Consider the following 14,017-nt stretch of genomic DNA (forward strand, 5'->3'; position numbering starts at 1 on the left):
TCCTCCTCCTCTTTCTCCTCTCCTCCTCCTCCTCCTGTTCTCCTCTTCTTCTCCTTCCTCCTCTCCCCCCCCCTCCTCCTTCTTCTTTGGATGGTTTCTGTAGACTTAATGGTTGGGTTTCAGTGCTGGGGTCAATGTCATTCATCTCACCATCCTCTGTTTGCTCACGACGAGGGAGTTCCGCTCTGTGATCGAGGCTTGAAAACCAAGTCATGGATGAAAGAACACGGCAGTCTAAGGTACCATTCAAGGGCTCCCGGAGTGATTTGACATTCTAGAAGGCACTCCCAACAATGTGTCTTGAAGAAGCTCGCTGGACCACACAGCACTGTGGAGGGAGAGTCTGGGACTTACCGCTGGGTTCAGGGATTTTTTTTGTGTATGTATATATGTATGTATGTATGTATGTATGTGTGTATGTATGTATGTATGTATGTATGTATGTATGTATGTGTGTGTGTATGTATGTATGTTTGTATTTTTGTCAGTCATGGGGCCTGGATGCTATCCCTGAGCTCTTCAGCTCATGGTTAGTGCTCTATCACAGCATCACTTCTGGTTCTCAGGTGGTTAACTGGAGATAAGAGTCTCATGGACTTTCCTGCCCGGGCTGGCTTTGAACTGTGATCCTCAGATCTCAGCCTCCTGAGCAGCTAGGATGACAGGTGTGAGCCACCTGTCATTAATATCTAAGGGATATTAATTTTGTGAGTCCAAGAACTCCTGGAGGTGAGAGGCGAGGGCAGGGACAATAGTTTGTGGAACACTACTCAATGAAGGCGATGGGAAACAGGCTCAGAAAAAGGCCAGCGATTTGACCGAGGCCTGGCAAGGAGCTAAGAAGGCGGTGGAGACCAGGCCCGGTTCTCCTGATCTGGCCACTCCACAGTCCACTCCTGAAGTATGAGGATTGACTGTTCCTCAGCCCTTATATGGATCATGATACCCAGCAACCGGCAGGAAGCCAGAACAGAATGGCTTCAAAGGTAACGCCTCAAATGTAGCACCCGTGAGAGCTGCGGGGTCAGGCTGGAGACACTGAACCCTGTGTGCAATGTGGCGCGTTTCCCTGCCTGAGTCTGACTATTGTGACTCTTCTTGGTTTTACAGGCCCAGAGTGGAGTGAGGTAAGGGGGCTCAGCATCTTTCTTCTTTACCAAGTCAGCCCCAGTTTCACTGTCCAAAGAAAGCCTCCCTGTGTGTGTATGTGGGGTGTTGAGTGTCGGTGTGTGAGACTGTGGAGTGTGTTGGTCCTGAGGCCCAGATGCCAGCCTGTAGTGTTTGTTGTTGTTTTTGATCAGGGCTATGCTCTACCATTTGAACCTTAGCCCCACTTCTGGCTTTTTGGTGGTTAGTTGGAAATAAGAATCTCTTGGACTTTTCTGCCTGGGACTAGCTTCAAACCTTTGTCCTCAGATCTCAGCCTCCTGAATAGCTAGGATTGCAGACGTGAGCCATGGGTGCCTGGCTTGACCTTGAAGTTTTTTTGTTTTTGTTTTTGGTCAATCTTGGGGCTTGAACTCTGGGCCTGGGCGCTGTCCCTCAGCTCTTCAGTTCAAGGCGAGCGCTCTACCACTTGAGCCACAGTGCCACTTCCGGTTTTCTGGTGGTTGATTGGAGATAAGAGTCTCACAGACTTTCCTGCCCGGACTGGCTCTGAACCATGATCCTTAGATCTCAGCCTCCTGAGTAGCTGGGATTACAGGCGTGAGCCACGGGCACCTGGGTGAACTTGAATTTGTAAGTAATGTTGTGGCCTTATCAGCAAAGGGAGGATCACTTCTGTTCACAGATGTTACAAGCTGAGGAGAGAGATGAAGAGGGGCAAAGGGAAGACGTCCCACTCCTCTGCCCCATCAAAAGAACAATGGGGGAGATGGCGGTGGGAGAGAAAAAGCCAGCTATGGCAATAGAGGGGGGACACCAAGGGGCAGGCTGGGAGCCCCACAGTAGAGGGTCACATTCTGCTGTGTACATTCTGCTGCCTTTTTGTACTACTTCTCTATGGAAGGTGGTCTTGAGGATCGAAGGGCCAGGAAACACAGCATGGAATCTAGCAGGTGCCTTGACAGTGCTCTCTAGCCGGGCAGTACTTCCCAATTGAGCCTCTGGCATTTTGTGAGGAAGGGGAAAAAAATAAGGTTTTCTCTGGTCTCCTTGCAGCAGCGTTAGTTTGCAAAACACTCTCCCGTTAGATCACTCCAATAAAACCACCCCTGGGCTGGCTTTCCGTTGGATACATTCAATTTCAGAAATAATTACACGACCACAGCGTTCTGCCAAAGCGAGGGTAGGAGTCTGAATTCCCACCTGCAATTTCTAGCTCCCAAGGGATAACGGGCGAGAGAAGAGCGGCAACAACTTAGTTGCAGGACACAAAAGCTCTGTGAATTTCTTCCACGGATGATTAAGGCTCTTACACGTCCAGCCAGTCACTTTCCCAGAGGAACAAATGAAACCGTGGGGTTCCAAGTGTGAGCCTTCCAAAACCTGGCACATGACTCCTTTGCCTAGTACTCAAGGGAAGCCAGGAGACAAACTTGATTGATTTCGGTAATGATCAGCTGAGATGATTATCATAGTCAGGCCTTTTGCTTTCTTATGCAGGTTTGATGTAGTATATCTGCCTAGGGTTTGGTTGCAGGTGTAACTTGACATCTTCTTGGATGCCAAGAGCAGCTTCCAACGCTGCTCTTCCGTCCTGCGCACTCTGATTGGTCCTCTTCTCCATGCTCCGCCCTCCTCTTACTGCTCAGGCTCCACAGCAGTCCTGCTGGAAGTCAGCCTTTGGGTTTCTTGTTCACTAAGGACGCTGTTGCCAAGATGCTGGTAACTTCCAAGTCAGTATCTCTGATGCCATCTCCTGGGTTTTATTCCATTTCTAATACATACCAGACAACAGAATGATAGAAACTTTTTTGGGGGGGATTGTGGGGCTTGAACTCAGGGCCTGGGCACTGTCCCTGAGCCTCTTTGTGCTCAAGGCTAGTGCTCTATCATTTGAGCCACAGCACCAGTTTTGGTTTTTTGAGTGGTTAGTGATAAGAGTCTCTCGGGGGACCTTTCCTGCCCAGGCTGGCTTTGAACCATGATTCTCAGATCTCAGCCTCCTGAGTAGCTAGGATTACAGGCTTGAGCCACCAGTGCCCAGCATGATTTCTTACTGGATAGAAATCCTTAATGTATCTTTGGAGCCTATAGAAACGTCTGTGCCCGTCTATGAAGTGGAGATGTTCCTGTGGCATAATTTTGGCAAGCAGATCAACTTTCAATTAGAACCCTATCAAAACAAATGTGCATAACTAATTATGCAAAAGAGCAAAGATGGTAGTGAAGAATTAAACACATCAGCTGAACTCCCAGGTGGCCTGTGAGGTACCTTTATCAGAAGGGGGATTTTTATTTTCCCACAGGAAATGTAACTATTCGCTTCATTCTTCCTTCCCACCAGGTCAGAAGGAAAACACTGGGTACAGTAATGGCGAATCAAATCAGGTAAAGTGCATGATAGATTTTTACGCCAGTGGATGAGAGAGAGAGAATATTGCTAAGTGGCAAAATGTCTCACAACCATTATGAAATAGTCAAAGGATCTGTATAGCTGTACTCTAGGCAGAAATCATATTGATTGTTACTTTTATATATGGAGTAGAGAGCGCACATCATCATGGAGGGAGGGAGGGGGGGCAAGAAAGGAGAAAGGTGGGAAGGAAGAAGAGGGAGGGGTAGAAGAGAATGCCTGTGTTGCTGGCTTGCTTTTCCCAGGGCCTGGGCCTTGTCCCTGAACTCTTTGGCTCAAGGCTAGCACTCTATCCCTTCTCCACTTCTAGTTTTCTGGTGACTCATTGGCAATAAGAGTCTCACGGACTTTTCTGCCTGGGCTGGCTTTGAACCGCGATCCTCAGATCTCAGCCTTCTAAGCAGCTAGGATGACAGGCGTGAGCCACCAGCCCCCTGGCTTCATTTTCTCTTGAATCTTGCTTTCTCTAAAAGTCAGTCATGCAAGGAGAAGGTAGGGATAGAGAGAGCTAACGGATGTGGGTAGAGTCTAGGAAATAGGTTCTGCAGTGCAACACAGAGCTGACCACAATGAGAGCTATCTATTGATTTATTGTTGGTCGTGGGGCTTGAACTATGGGCTTGGGCGCTGTCCCTGCGCTCTTCAGCTCAAGGCTAACGCTCTACTGCTTGAGCCACAGCACCACTTCTGGTTTTCTAGTAGTTTACTGGAGATAAGAGCCTCATAGAGTTTCCTGCCCGGGCTGGCTTTGAACTGTGATCCTCAGATCCCAGCCTCCCGAGTAGCTAAGATTACAGGCATGAGCCACCAGTGCCCAGCTAATCAGATCTTTTTAAATCTTCAGATTCAACAGACCTGAGGATGTCTAAGATTTAGGGAACTTTGGGGGCTATGGGTAAAGTCTTAGATGTTTCAGAAGTTTATACGATCTGATGAACGGGCCGACATTGGTTTGACATTTGAGACATAGTTGGTCCAAACATGGCCAAGCTGCTGGTAATGAGTGTTTGCCATCCAGGGCAGGGCTGATGGCTTCACCCCTCCCTGTCTCTCCAGGTCACTGTCCCCCTGATCATTGCCTCCACCATGGGATTTGTGCTGTTCCTGGCTTTCCTCTTGGCATTTCTCCTGCGAGGTAAGTGTCAGGGAGCCCTTAGCGCCGCCGAGGTAACTCCAGCAAGATCTGGGGGTGGGCAGTTCCTGCCCTTCCCCTCTATCCTTAAAGAGGTTCAGACTGATCGTGGCCCCTCCACTGTGTGGAAGAGCTCCTAGCCCTCATCTCCATGACTGTGTTAATGGCTATTGTGTTGTCCTGCTGGTTAGCCTTGATATTTTGGACAGGAAAAACAAGAGTAAGAGCACCTACATTGATTGAAACTGGCTGTCTGTCAGCCCTAACATGGTATTCTTTATTTCTGGAGTGGGCAAGGGGAGGTAGAAATTCAGGGCTAGTAACTCCCTTAGCCATTTTTTGCTCCAGTCTGGTGTTCTACCACTTGAGCCACACAGCTCTCTATTTCTGGTTGTTGTTTTTTTGCTTGTTAACTAGAGGTAAGTGTCTCATTGACTTTTCCTGCTAGGGCTGGCTTCAAATTGCGATCCTCAGATCTCAGCTTCCTGAATATAGCTAGGATTTCAGGTATGAGCCACCAGCACCCAGTCATTTTGGGGGCTTTTTATGAATTGGAGGTTGGATCAGTGGTCAGTCCCTCTGACATAGGGTGGCATGCATCCTGATTAGACCAGCAAGCTGATCAGGGTGGAGTTTTGTCCAGAAATACGTCTGAGTTTCTGAGTACTGTGATATTTTTAGAAAAGGAAATACTTGTCAGGTTTGCAAAAGATCAGCAAGGAGCTAGACACCTGAGATTTGTGCCTGTAATCCTAGCTACTCAGGAGGCTGAGATGTGAGGATCACAGATTCTTAGCTAGCCCAGGCAGGAAAAGTGAGAGACTCTTGTCTCCAACGAACTAGCAAAAGACCAGAAGTAGAGCTGTGGCTCAAATGGTAGAGCACCATTCTCAAGTGACTAAGCTGACAGTGCCCCAAGTTCAAGCCTCAGTATCAACCAAAACAAAAACAAAGTAAGCAAAGTTAGGCGAGACCCTGTACCAAAGGAAGTTATTAGGTTTGACACAGCTATCTTGCTTATACTGTGGCCTTACCTTTGCAGGAAAATTGATGAAAACCAACTGTTTGCAGAAACACAAGAGGTAATTCGTGGTACCAGACTGCTGTTGCCCTGATCTTACAGATGATTAGAGAGAGGCTGTAAGATGTTTGCAAGGTGGAAAAGGCTGGGGCCTCATTTCTGGGATTCAGTTCCTCTTATCCCTTGACCATTAACCCTGGGGTATGATCCAAAGGGAAATGTCAAGACAGGTGTCCTTAGTAGAAAGAGGACTTCAAAGGTCAGAACACAATTAAGAACATTTAGAATATTATTCCTGGGATGTGTTTCCCCTGTCCCCAACCCAGTTTTGGGTTATCGTTCATGCTCAGCTTATCAGTTGAGATGGGGTCTCACGGACTTTTTACCCCACTTGGCATGGAAGCATGCATTCTCCAGATCTTTGCCTCCCAAGCTGGGCTTACAGGTGTGAGCTACCAAGCCTGGCTGGAAACAGGTGGGTTTCTTTTTGTTGTTGTTGTTGTTTCCCCCACAGTTTGAAAATAAACAGTATTTGAACAGTTTCTGAAATTGAATTTTGGGTATCTGGCCTGTTCTATGCATTTGGGGGGAAGAAATAAAAAGATGGAATGTAAGTTGTTAATGAACGATTTACTTTCATTAACTAACTGTACCACTGCAATGTTGGTCAGCAAATTCTGTTTGTTTGTTTTGTCCTGGACCATGGGCTTGAACTCAGGGCCTAAGCAGTCTTTGTTCTCAAAGCTAGTGCTCAACCACTTGAACCAGAGCACCACTTCTAGCCTTTTCTGAGTAGTTTTTCGGAGATGAGAGTCTCACAGACTTTTCTTCCTAGGCTGGCTTTGAACCACGATCCTCAGCTCTCAGCCTCCTTAATAGCTAGGATTGCCACTGGTGTCCAGCTTGATCCTCAAATTAGAATGAAGAAGTAGGAAGTCGCCCCTGGAGATGCTCTTGGTTAAATAAATGCATTTAGATCACCACTTTCTGCTTTGCTAAGAGAGCCATTGCTCTTTCTTAGCATACATTGGTAACGCCAATCATGGCCGGCAGTCACAGTTTCTGTAAGCTCTAATCCTGGACAGCGGGGGCATTCCTTAGGAACACCTGTGTTTTTGTCTTGCTTGTTCTGGTGTCTTTGGCCTTGCCTTGCTCATTGCGTCTGCTCTACCTTGCAGGCTGGACACCACTGGAGAAAGCAAAACGGTGCTAGATGACTTGCAACATGGCGGAGACGACGAAGAGGGACTCTTCACCCTCTAACTCTCAACTTTTCTCAGGACTCTCCACATCTCTCCCGACTGGGCACGGGGGATGCCACCCCAGGGTCCAAATAGGCCCCAGCATGGTTTCATTTTTGTTGGGTTCATTTTTCATTTTGAACGTGCCATCTTTTCCATGGAGGTAATGGGTCCAGTCTCGTTTTAATTTCACACATGAAAGGTACTGTAGAGACCACATCTTAACATGGTCTCTGTCCACACTCCAGTCTGCGCTGTAGGATCTTTGCTCAGGGTCCTTCAATACTTTGAAGAACTCGTTGCTGTCCTCATATGAGTTCAGACAATGTCAGGGTCATTGTGAGAGTGAGAAATACTGCAAGTAAGATCTGTCTCCTATTTGCCTCTGCCTCTTGGTCCTAGATAGACACTGGGACCTGGGGGATCTCTGCTCTTGGCTAGCTTTCCTAAGGGGAGAAAAAAAACATCACAGGTCTCTAAATTGCCTTGCTTCTGGGACATGATTTCTGCTCCCTTCTCTTCTCTTCATTCCCCAGTCCTGTGTGTGACTCCATCTCTCCTTTTCTCTCTTGGGGGCACAGAGTGCCCAGCTTCTGATATGATAGGAAAACCCAGAGTCTGTACATAGAATCACACCATAATTCAGACTCCTTCCCCTTCCCTTCCCTTTCTACCTTCCCTTTCTCCCCACCCCCTTTCTTTTCTTTCTTGTTGGTTGTGGGGCTTGAACTTAGGGCATGGACACTGTCTCTGAGCTCTTGTGCTCAAGGCTAGTGCTCTACAACTTTGAGCCACAGCACCACTTCCCTTTTTCAGGTAGTTTATTGGAGATAAGAGTCTCATGGCTTTTCCTGCCTGGGCTGGCTTTGAACCGCGATCCTCAGATCTCAGCCACTTGAGTAGCCAGGATTACAGGCATAAGCTGCTGGACTATCAGACTCATTTCTGACCCCTCAGTTTTCTATAATTTTCAGTTTCACACTGGAGGGTCTTTAAAGGAGACCTTACTGTTATGTCTTTAATCTCCCTTGGGAGATTCCGCTTTGGAACCAGCCAAGAAACTATCTGAGCATAAGGTGGTGAATGACAGAGCAGAGCCACTATCTGGGTGTGAGGGTGAGCCACTCACAGTCAGTTCTTGTGGTTTTTTTTTGTGGCCATTTGCTCCTCAGTAGGAACAGGCTATTTGGAAAACTTCAGTAATAACCAGCCCGAGGAGCCCCGAGAAACACATTAAAGCAAACACTTGTCGAATGAATCAGCACTAAAAATGTGTGGACTGAAGCCAGGGTTCAAGTGGTACAGCATCAGCCATGAGCAAGCAAGCCAGGTGAACATGAGGCCCTTAATTCAGGCCCTGGTACACACACACACACACACACACACACACAAACACACACACACACACACACACAATCTCAATGAGATCTGCTTCTGGCCAGCTGCTGGGGGAACATGAGCAGATCTGAAAGACATTCATTCCTCTAAGAACATTCAATCACGTGTAAAGCAATAGAATCATTAATGGGCCAGCATGGAGTCTTTTGTTGGATTTCTTCTCTTTTGACCTTGTAACAAAAACAAAGCCAAATAAAGTCGGCCTCCTTGTTTGGCTAGGGCAGCCTAGAGGTTTTGTGTTCTGTTAGGTCCCTCAGCCTTACTAGAAAGCCCCTCTCTGGACATCGGGTGACAATGGGTCCAGGACAGCCTCCTGCATTCTGTTGGTGTTGAACAGAATGACAGGGTTGGCTCCATCGATAGACGTAACGACCAGCAGGTCGGTGTCCTCTCTGTGTTCCGTCATGAGTCTTATTACTGTTGGCATCAGGTGCATTGAACAGAACTCAGAACACTTGCAACCAGAGGGTGAAGCCTGGAGTTGGCTTCAGGGCTTCACCGTGGAGTAACACTGGAGGACTCGAACCAAGCACTGTCGTGCTCCCTCGAAGAGATTTCCAAACACTGGACTGGCCATGCTTCAGAACCCAGGAAAAAAACCAGTCCGTGTCCAGGCTCACAATGCAGATTTAACGAGGAAAAAAATCCATACTGCTTAATCCTGGAAGGAATGATTTATAGGGATGTGGATTATTCACTTTGCACTAAATTAAGTTGTCTTCCTTAGCCAAAACAAGCCTTCCCGGCAGGATGTGTGTCACAGTCTTGGCTAATTAATGAGTTTCTGTGCGTGGATGAATTATTGATTGGACCTTTGTATCATCTGCCTGGGAGATGATAGAAACATATTTACCATGTTCATATTCAGACACATAGGCACAAAAATTTTTTTTTAAGTTCTGGACATTAAACTCTCTATCACTTAATCATTCCATGAATATTTATGGAAACTGAGCTTGAGTTATTTTTAGACCCAAATTAGTAATAGTCCTCATCTGTGGATCTGAATGTTTGCTCTCCTTTTGTTGTTATAATTATGGATGTCTTATATCCAGATGTTTGATGTATTATTATTTTTTTAAAGGAACATTTCTTTTCAAATCCACTGAAATACCAAGCACTTAATAATGACGACGGTAACTTACATTTCCGCGATGTGTTTAATTTCTGCAGAATGTTTTCATCTCATTTCCTTGATGTAAAATAGTTAATCGGCACTTAACGTGTACTAGGAAGGAATATTATTCTGTTTTCACAAAACCCTACTAATTAACTGCTGTTATTATCTCCATCTTAGGAATGAATAAACTGAAGGAAAGATGGGAAGGGGCTGGGATTGTGGCTGAGCGGTAGAGTGCTTGCCTAGCATGCATAAAGCCCTGGATTCAATTCCTCAGTACCACAAAAACAGAAAAAGCTAGATGTGGCACTAGGGCTCAAGTGGTAAAGCGCTAGCCTTGAGCACCAGAGAATCAGGGACAGCGCCTGAGTTCAAGCTCCTGGACTAGCAGAAAAAGAAAAGAAAGGTGGGAAGGGCAAGGCAGCTATTCAGCAGTTACAGAGGGCTGAAGTTTAAACACATGTGCTTTCACCTGGATCCAAAGTCTGGGGCTTGAACTCAGGGCATGGGTCCAGTCCCTGAGCTGTTTGTTTTTTTCAAAGCTAGCATTCTACCATCTGAGTTTTACTTCCTTTTTTTTTTTTTTGGTCGGTGGTGGGTCTTGAACTCTGGGCCTGGCGCTGTCCCTGAGCTCTTCAGCTCAAGGCTAGCGCTCTACCAATTGAGCCAGAGTGCCACTTCCGGTTTTCTGAGTGGTTTATTGGAAACAAGAGTATCACAGATGTTGCTGCCTGGGCTGGCTTTGAACCTCGATCTTCAGATCTTAGCCTCCTGAGTAGGTAGGATTATAGGCGAGAGCCACCGGTGTCTGGCTTTACTTCCTTTTTTATTTTGTGTGTGTGTGCTAGTTAATTGGAGATGAGAGTCTCTTGGGCTTTCCTGCCTGGGGTAGCTTTGAACTGTGATCTCAGATCTCAGCCTCCTGAATAGCTAGGATTACAGGCGTGAGCCACCAGCTCCAGGCCTAGACCCCAAGTCTATGAATCCTAGGGTTATTAGGGAAATTTCATATGGCCTTCTGCCATTCTTGTCTCCATTTATCAGAGACAGAAAGTAAGACAGATAAAATGGCGTAGGGGTCATCTGCTTTGCGTTGGGTACATTTCCTTCTGCGACCAGGTGACACCAAAGTATGATCACAGGTTAGATAGCATGGATTAAAGACAATTAAAGACAAATCCATGTGAGAACCCTACATTCCTTCACAGCACGTCACATGGCTATCTAGAAATGGATCGTATTCAAGTATTAAAAAAATTCACAATGTTTTATTGTTACAAAATCAAACTCTAAACCTATAGCCTGATAGGCTGCAAGGGAAGTAACCTTCCCTCTTTCTTCCCTCCCTCCCTTCCTCTCTCCCTCCCTCCCTCCCTCCCTTCCTTCCTTCCTTCCTTCCTTCCTTCCTTCCTTCCTTCCTTCCTTCCTTCCGTTCTTCCTTTCTTTCCTTTTTTCCAGTCCTGGGACTTGAACTCGGGGCCTGGGCACTGTTCCTGAGCTGCTTTGGCTCAAGGCTAGCACTCTACCACTGAGCCATCTTCCCAGCCCTTCCCCTGTGTTTCGTAGACCCCTCTCCCCTCCTTAAGGCTCACGTCTAAGGTTTGGAGTCCTAACTCATAGATTGAAAAATGGAGGAAAGACACCTTCATGGGTCAGTCCATCACACAAGTCTCCACTAGCGAGCCTGATGTGGGGCAGGTGGAATTTCACGAAGACAGGCATCTCAGTGACTTTTGTGGTGAGCTGGGGTGCAGAAGTTTTTACCCATGTGGATCTCCCACAGACTATAGCCCCCAGCCCCACCCGTCTCCCACACAGCCATTCTCCATGCCAAGATTGGGTCCTAATTCTTTTTTAAATTCATTTTTTGAATTGAGATTAGGTGATTACACACATTTCACATATTGCACAGTCTGGTAGAACAGTGATGCTTAAAGTCACCAACACATTCTAACCTTCACAAGGCAAATTGTCATTATCATGGACAATAAAGTTTGTGAATTCTATGAGCTTTGACAATACAACTATTTCTTCCACGTCAGGTGATATGTACGTTTCTTTTCCGTTGCTTAGTGTCAGCTGTTCCCTCTTTCCCTTTCATTCCTCCCTTCGATTGAGTCCTATTTCTTTTCTTTTCTTTCTTTGTTTTTTGGTGGTTGTGGGGCTTGAACTCTGGGCCTGGGCGCTGTCCCTCAGCTCTTCAGCTCAAGGCTAGCGCTCTACCACTTGAGCCACTTCCGGTTTTCTGGAGGTGTACTGGAGATTAGAGTCTCATAGACTTTTCTGCCTGGGCTGGCTTTGGACTGTGATCCTCAGATCTCAGCCTCTTGAGTAGCTAGGATGACAGGCCAGCAGAGCCTGGTGCTCGCAAAGGGCTCTAATCCCCATGAAGGACATCTATTTCCTTCCCACCCTGGCGCCTCTCCTTCTTGTTTCCATAGACTCCCCACTCTTCCTGCCACCTCTATGCCTTTCCTGTCTCCTTTTCTTCCTAGCCTGCCAAGGAGTAGATGATTTTCTGGCAAGTGAATGGGAAGACCACCGCTGAGCCACAGACTATGTGCTCCGGTGACTTTGTATTCCAGATCGGGGTTATGCTGACAGGGCAGGAGAGGACACATGGCCGAAGGTCTCCAGATTCCCCCCTGCTTCTGGACGCTTTCCTCTCAGTTTCTTGGCCAAGAGGAGAAAGTGGTAAAAAGCCTGGCCACTCTCTTCCTGGCCTGGCAACCGATTCCTCCTCCAGGGGCTGCTCTTTAAAAGGAATCCCAGGCTGGGAATGTACTTTAGTGGTAGAGTGCTTGCTCAGCACGCATGACGCCCTGGGTTCGATGCTTCAGCATCACATAAACAGAAAGAGCCGGAAGTGGCGCTGTGGCTCGAGTGGTAGAGCGCTAGCCTGGAGCACAGAATGGCTCAAGGACAGTGCCCAGGCCTTGAGTTCAAGCCCCAGGACTAGCAAAAGAAAAAAAAAGGAAAGGAATCCAAACCCATGAAAGACATCTGTAACACCCGTGGGACTAGGGGACCCTTTCAAGAATATCCACAGAGGCATGTGTGGAGAAAGGTCTGGAAAATAGATCTTTGATGCTAAAGATTAAGAGAACTTTCTAGATAGTAGGCAGAATGGTAATGGGCTGCCATGGGGGTAACTGCTTTTCTTGATAATGGGGATTTTTCAAATACAGATTGAAAGATAAAATATTATCAGGATATTGTAATATATGCTTAATTATACAGTCAGTTTTGAGTTATAAGTGGTGTGTGTGTGTGTGTTGTTGGCCATGGATGGCATTTAGAAGACAGTCTGGTGCTAAAGGTTTTGGGAGACACATGGGAGACGTGTGGAAAGAAGGCAGGAAATGTATCTGCCATGGGGAAGCCTCAGCCGGGAGCAGAACCTTCTAGAGAGCCAGGGGCAGACTGGGGAGATCTGCCTATCTGCAAGAGCAGCTTCGCCAAACGTGCCAGAGCCAGACCAGGATGTAGGCCCCGCTGGGTTTCGGAGGTGGGGTGGGGCGGGGCTGGGCAGGGAGGGGCCAGGTGATGGCCGAGCACCTCTCGATGACCTGCACCTGGAAGACTCACCTGACCCTGGGCCTCGGGGATTGCCCCGTGAACTTGCCTTTGGGTGGAGATTAAGGAAGCCATTTCCAGTCTCTTCCTGCAAGGAACCTGGTCGCCCACCCCAGCCCAGCGTTTGCTGACCGGTCTTGTTTTGCTCAAGTTCCAAGGAGGATGGAGGCGACTTCATTCAGCAGCAGGCCCCATTTTGGGTGAGTCCTCTTGAATTTAATTCCCTGGTCACCCCCACCCTCGAGGCTTTGCTCTGCACGTCGAGTGGAATCTGGGTGCCGTCTGTAAAGTCAAATTGAGTCCACCAGGACTTCACAATTTCATATCTGCCTTGCCTTCTCCTGCGTCTCCTCGGTCCCCCACCTCCCCCCCCACACTTCTTCTTGTCTACCAAGAAAACTGATTTGCAACTTTACAGAAATTCCTGCTGAGAATTTCATTATCGTTGTGCCGTTCACAATTAACCTCGAAGGACGGCAGCAGGTGTGATTTTTGAACAATTCCCACCAGAATAAAATCACAGGGTTAATCAGTTCGGTTCTTTTGAGAATCGTTGGGGGAGAAAATATGGTATCCTGGTAACAAGACATTAGCAGAAAACTAGGTGTCCTTTTTTTTTTCTTTTGGTCAATTTGTCTAGAAGAGTTAAGTGGTGACAGGAATAACTGCATGGTAAATTTTCTTCCCTTTGTGGACTGGGGAGAATTCATAAGTCCTGTGTTCTAGAGGTGAATATCTTACAGCTTAAAAAGACAGTATTTGATACAAATAGCAGCACATAGAGCCCCTCTCCTGGCTTCAAATGGTAGAACACGATGCATTGCTGCTCGCAGTGAGGGTGTGTGATTAGATAGTAGATATGGAGATTGTATTATGTCTGCCATGTGGGTGTGTTGTTGACATTAAGGTCAGCTGTTGGAAGAATCTCATCTTACTAATATATTGTGTTGTTCGTATTTCCTAGAGTTGCTTGTTTGTGTTTTGGTGCTGGTCTTGGGGCTTGAACTCA

At 47.1% G+C, this 14,017-nt stretch overlaps 1 protein-coding gene across 1 annotated transcript in view; it reads left to right on the plus strand.

Moving 5' to 3' along the window:
• Positions 1–7,076, plus strand: part of Timd4 (T-cell immunoglobulin and mucin domain containing 4) — a 16,503-nt gene extending 9,427 nt beyond the window's left edge. Inside the window, exons 6-9 of the mRNA XM_013030916.1 lie at positions 3,452–3,495; positions 4,577–4,655; positions 5,695–5,734; positions 6,852–7,076. Coding sequence (XP_012886370.1) covers positions 3,452–3,495; positions 4,577–4,655; positions 5,695–5,734; positions 6,852–6,936 — 248 coding nt within the window. The 3' untranslated portion in view covers positions 6,937–7,076. The remainder of the gene's footprint in view (positions 1–3,451; positions 3,496–4,576; positions 4,656–5,694; positions 5,735–6,851) is intronic.
• The last annotated feature ends 6,941 nt before the right edge of the window (positions 7,077–14,017 follow it).

This window comes from Dipodomys ordii, unplaced genomic scaffold, assembly GCF_000151885.1.
Source record: "Dipodomys ordii isolate 6190 unplaced genomic scaffold, Dord_2.0 Scaffold135, whole genome shotgun sequence".
NCBI classification, from domain to species: Eukaryota; Metazoa; Chordata; class Mammalia; order Rodentia; family Heteromyidae; genus Dipodomys; species Dipodomys ordii.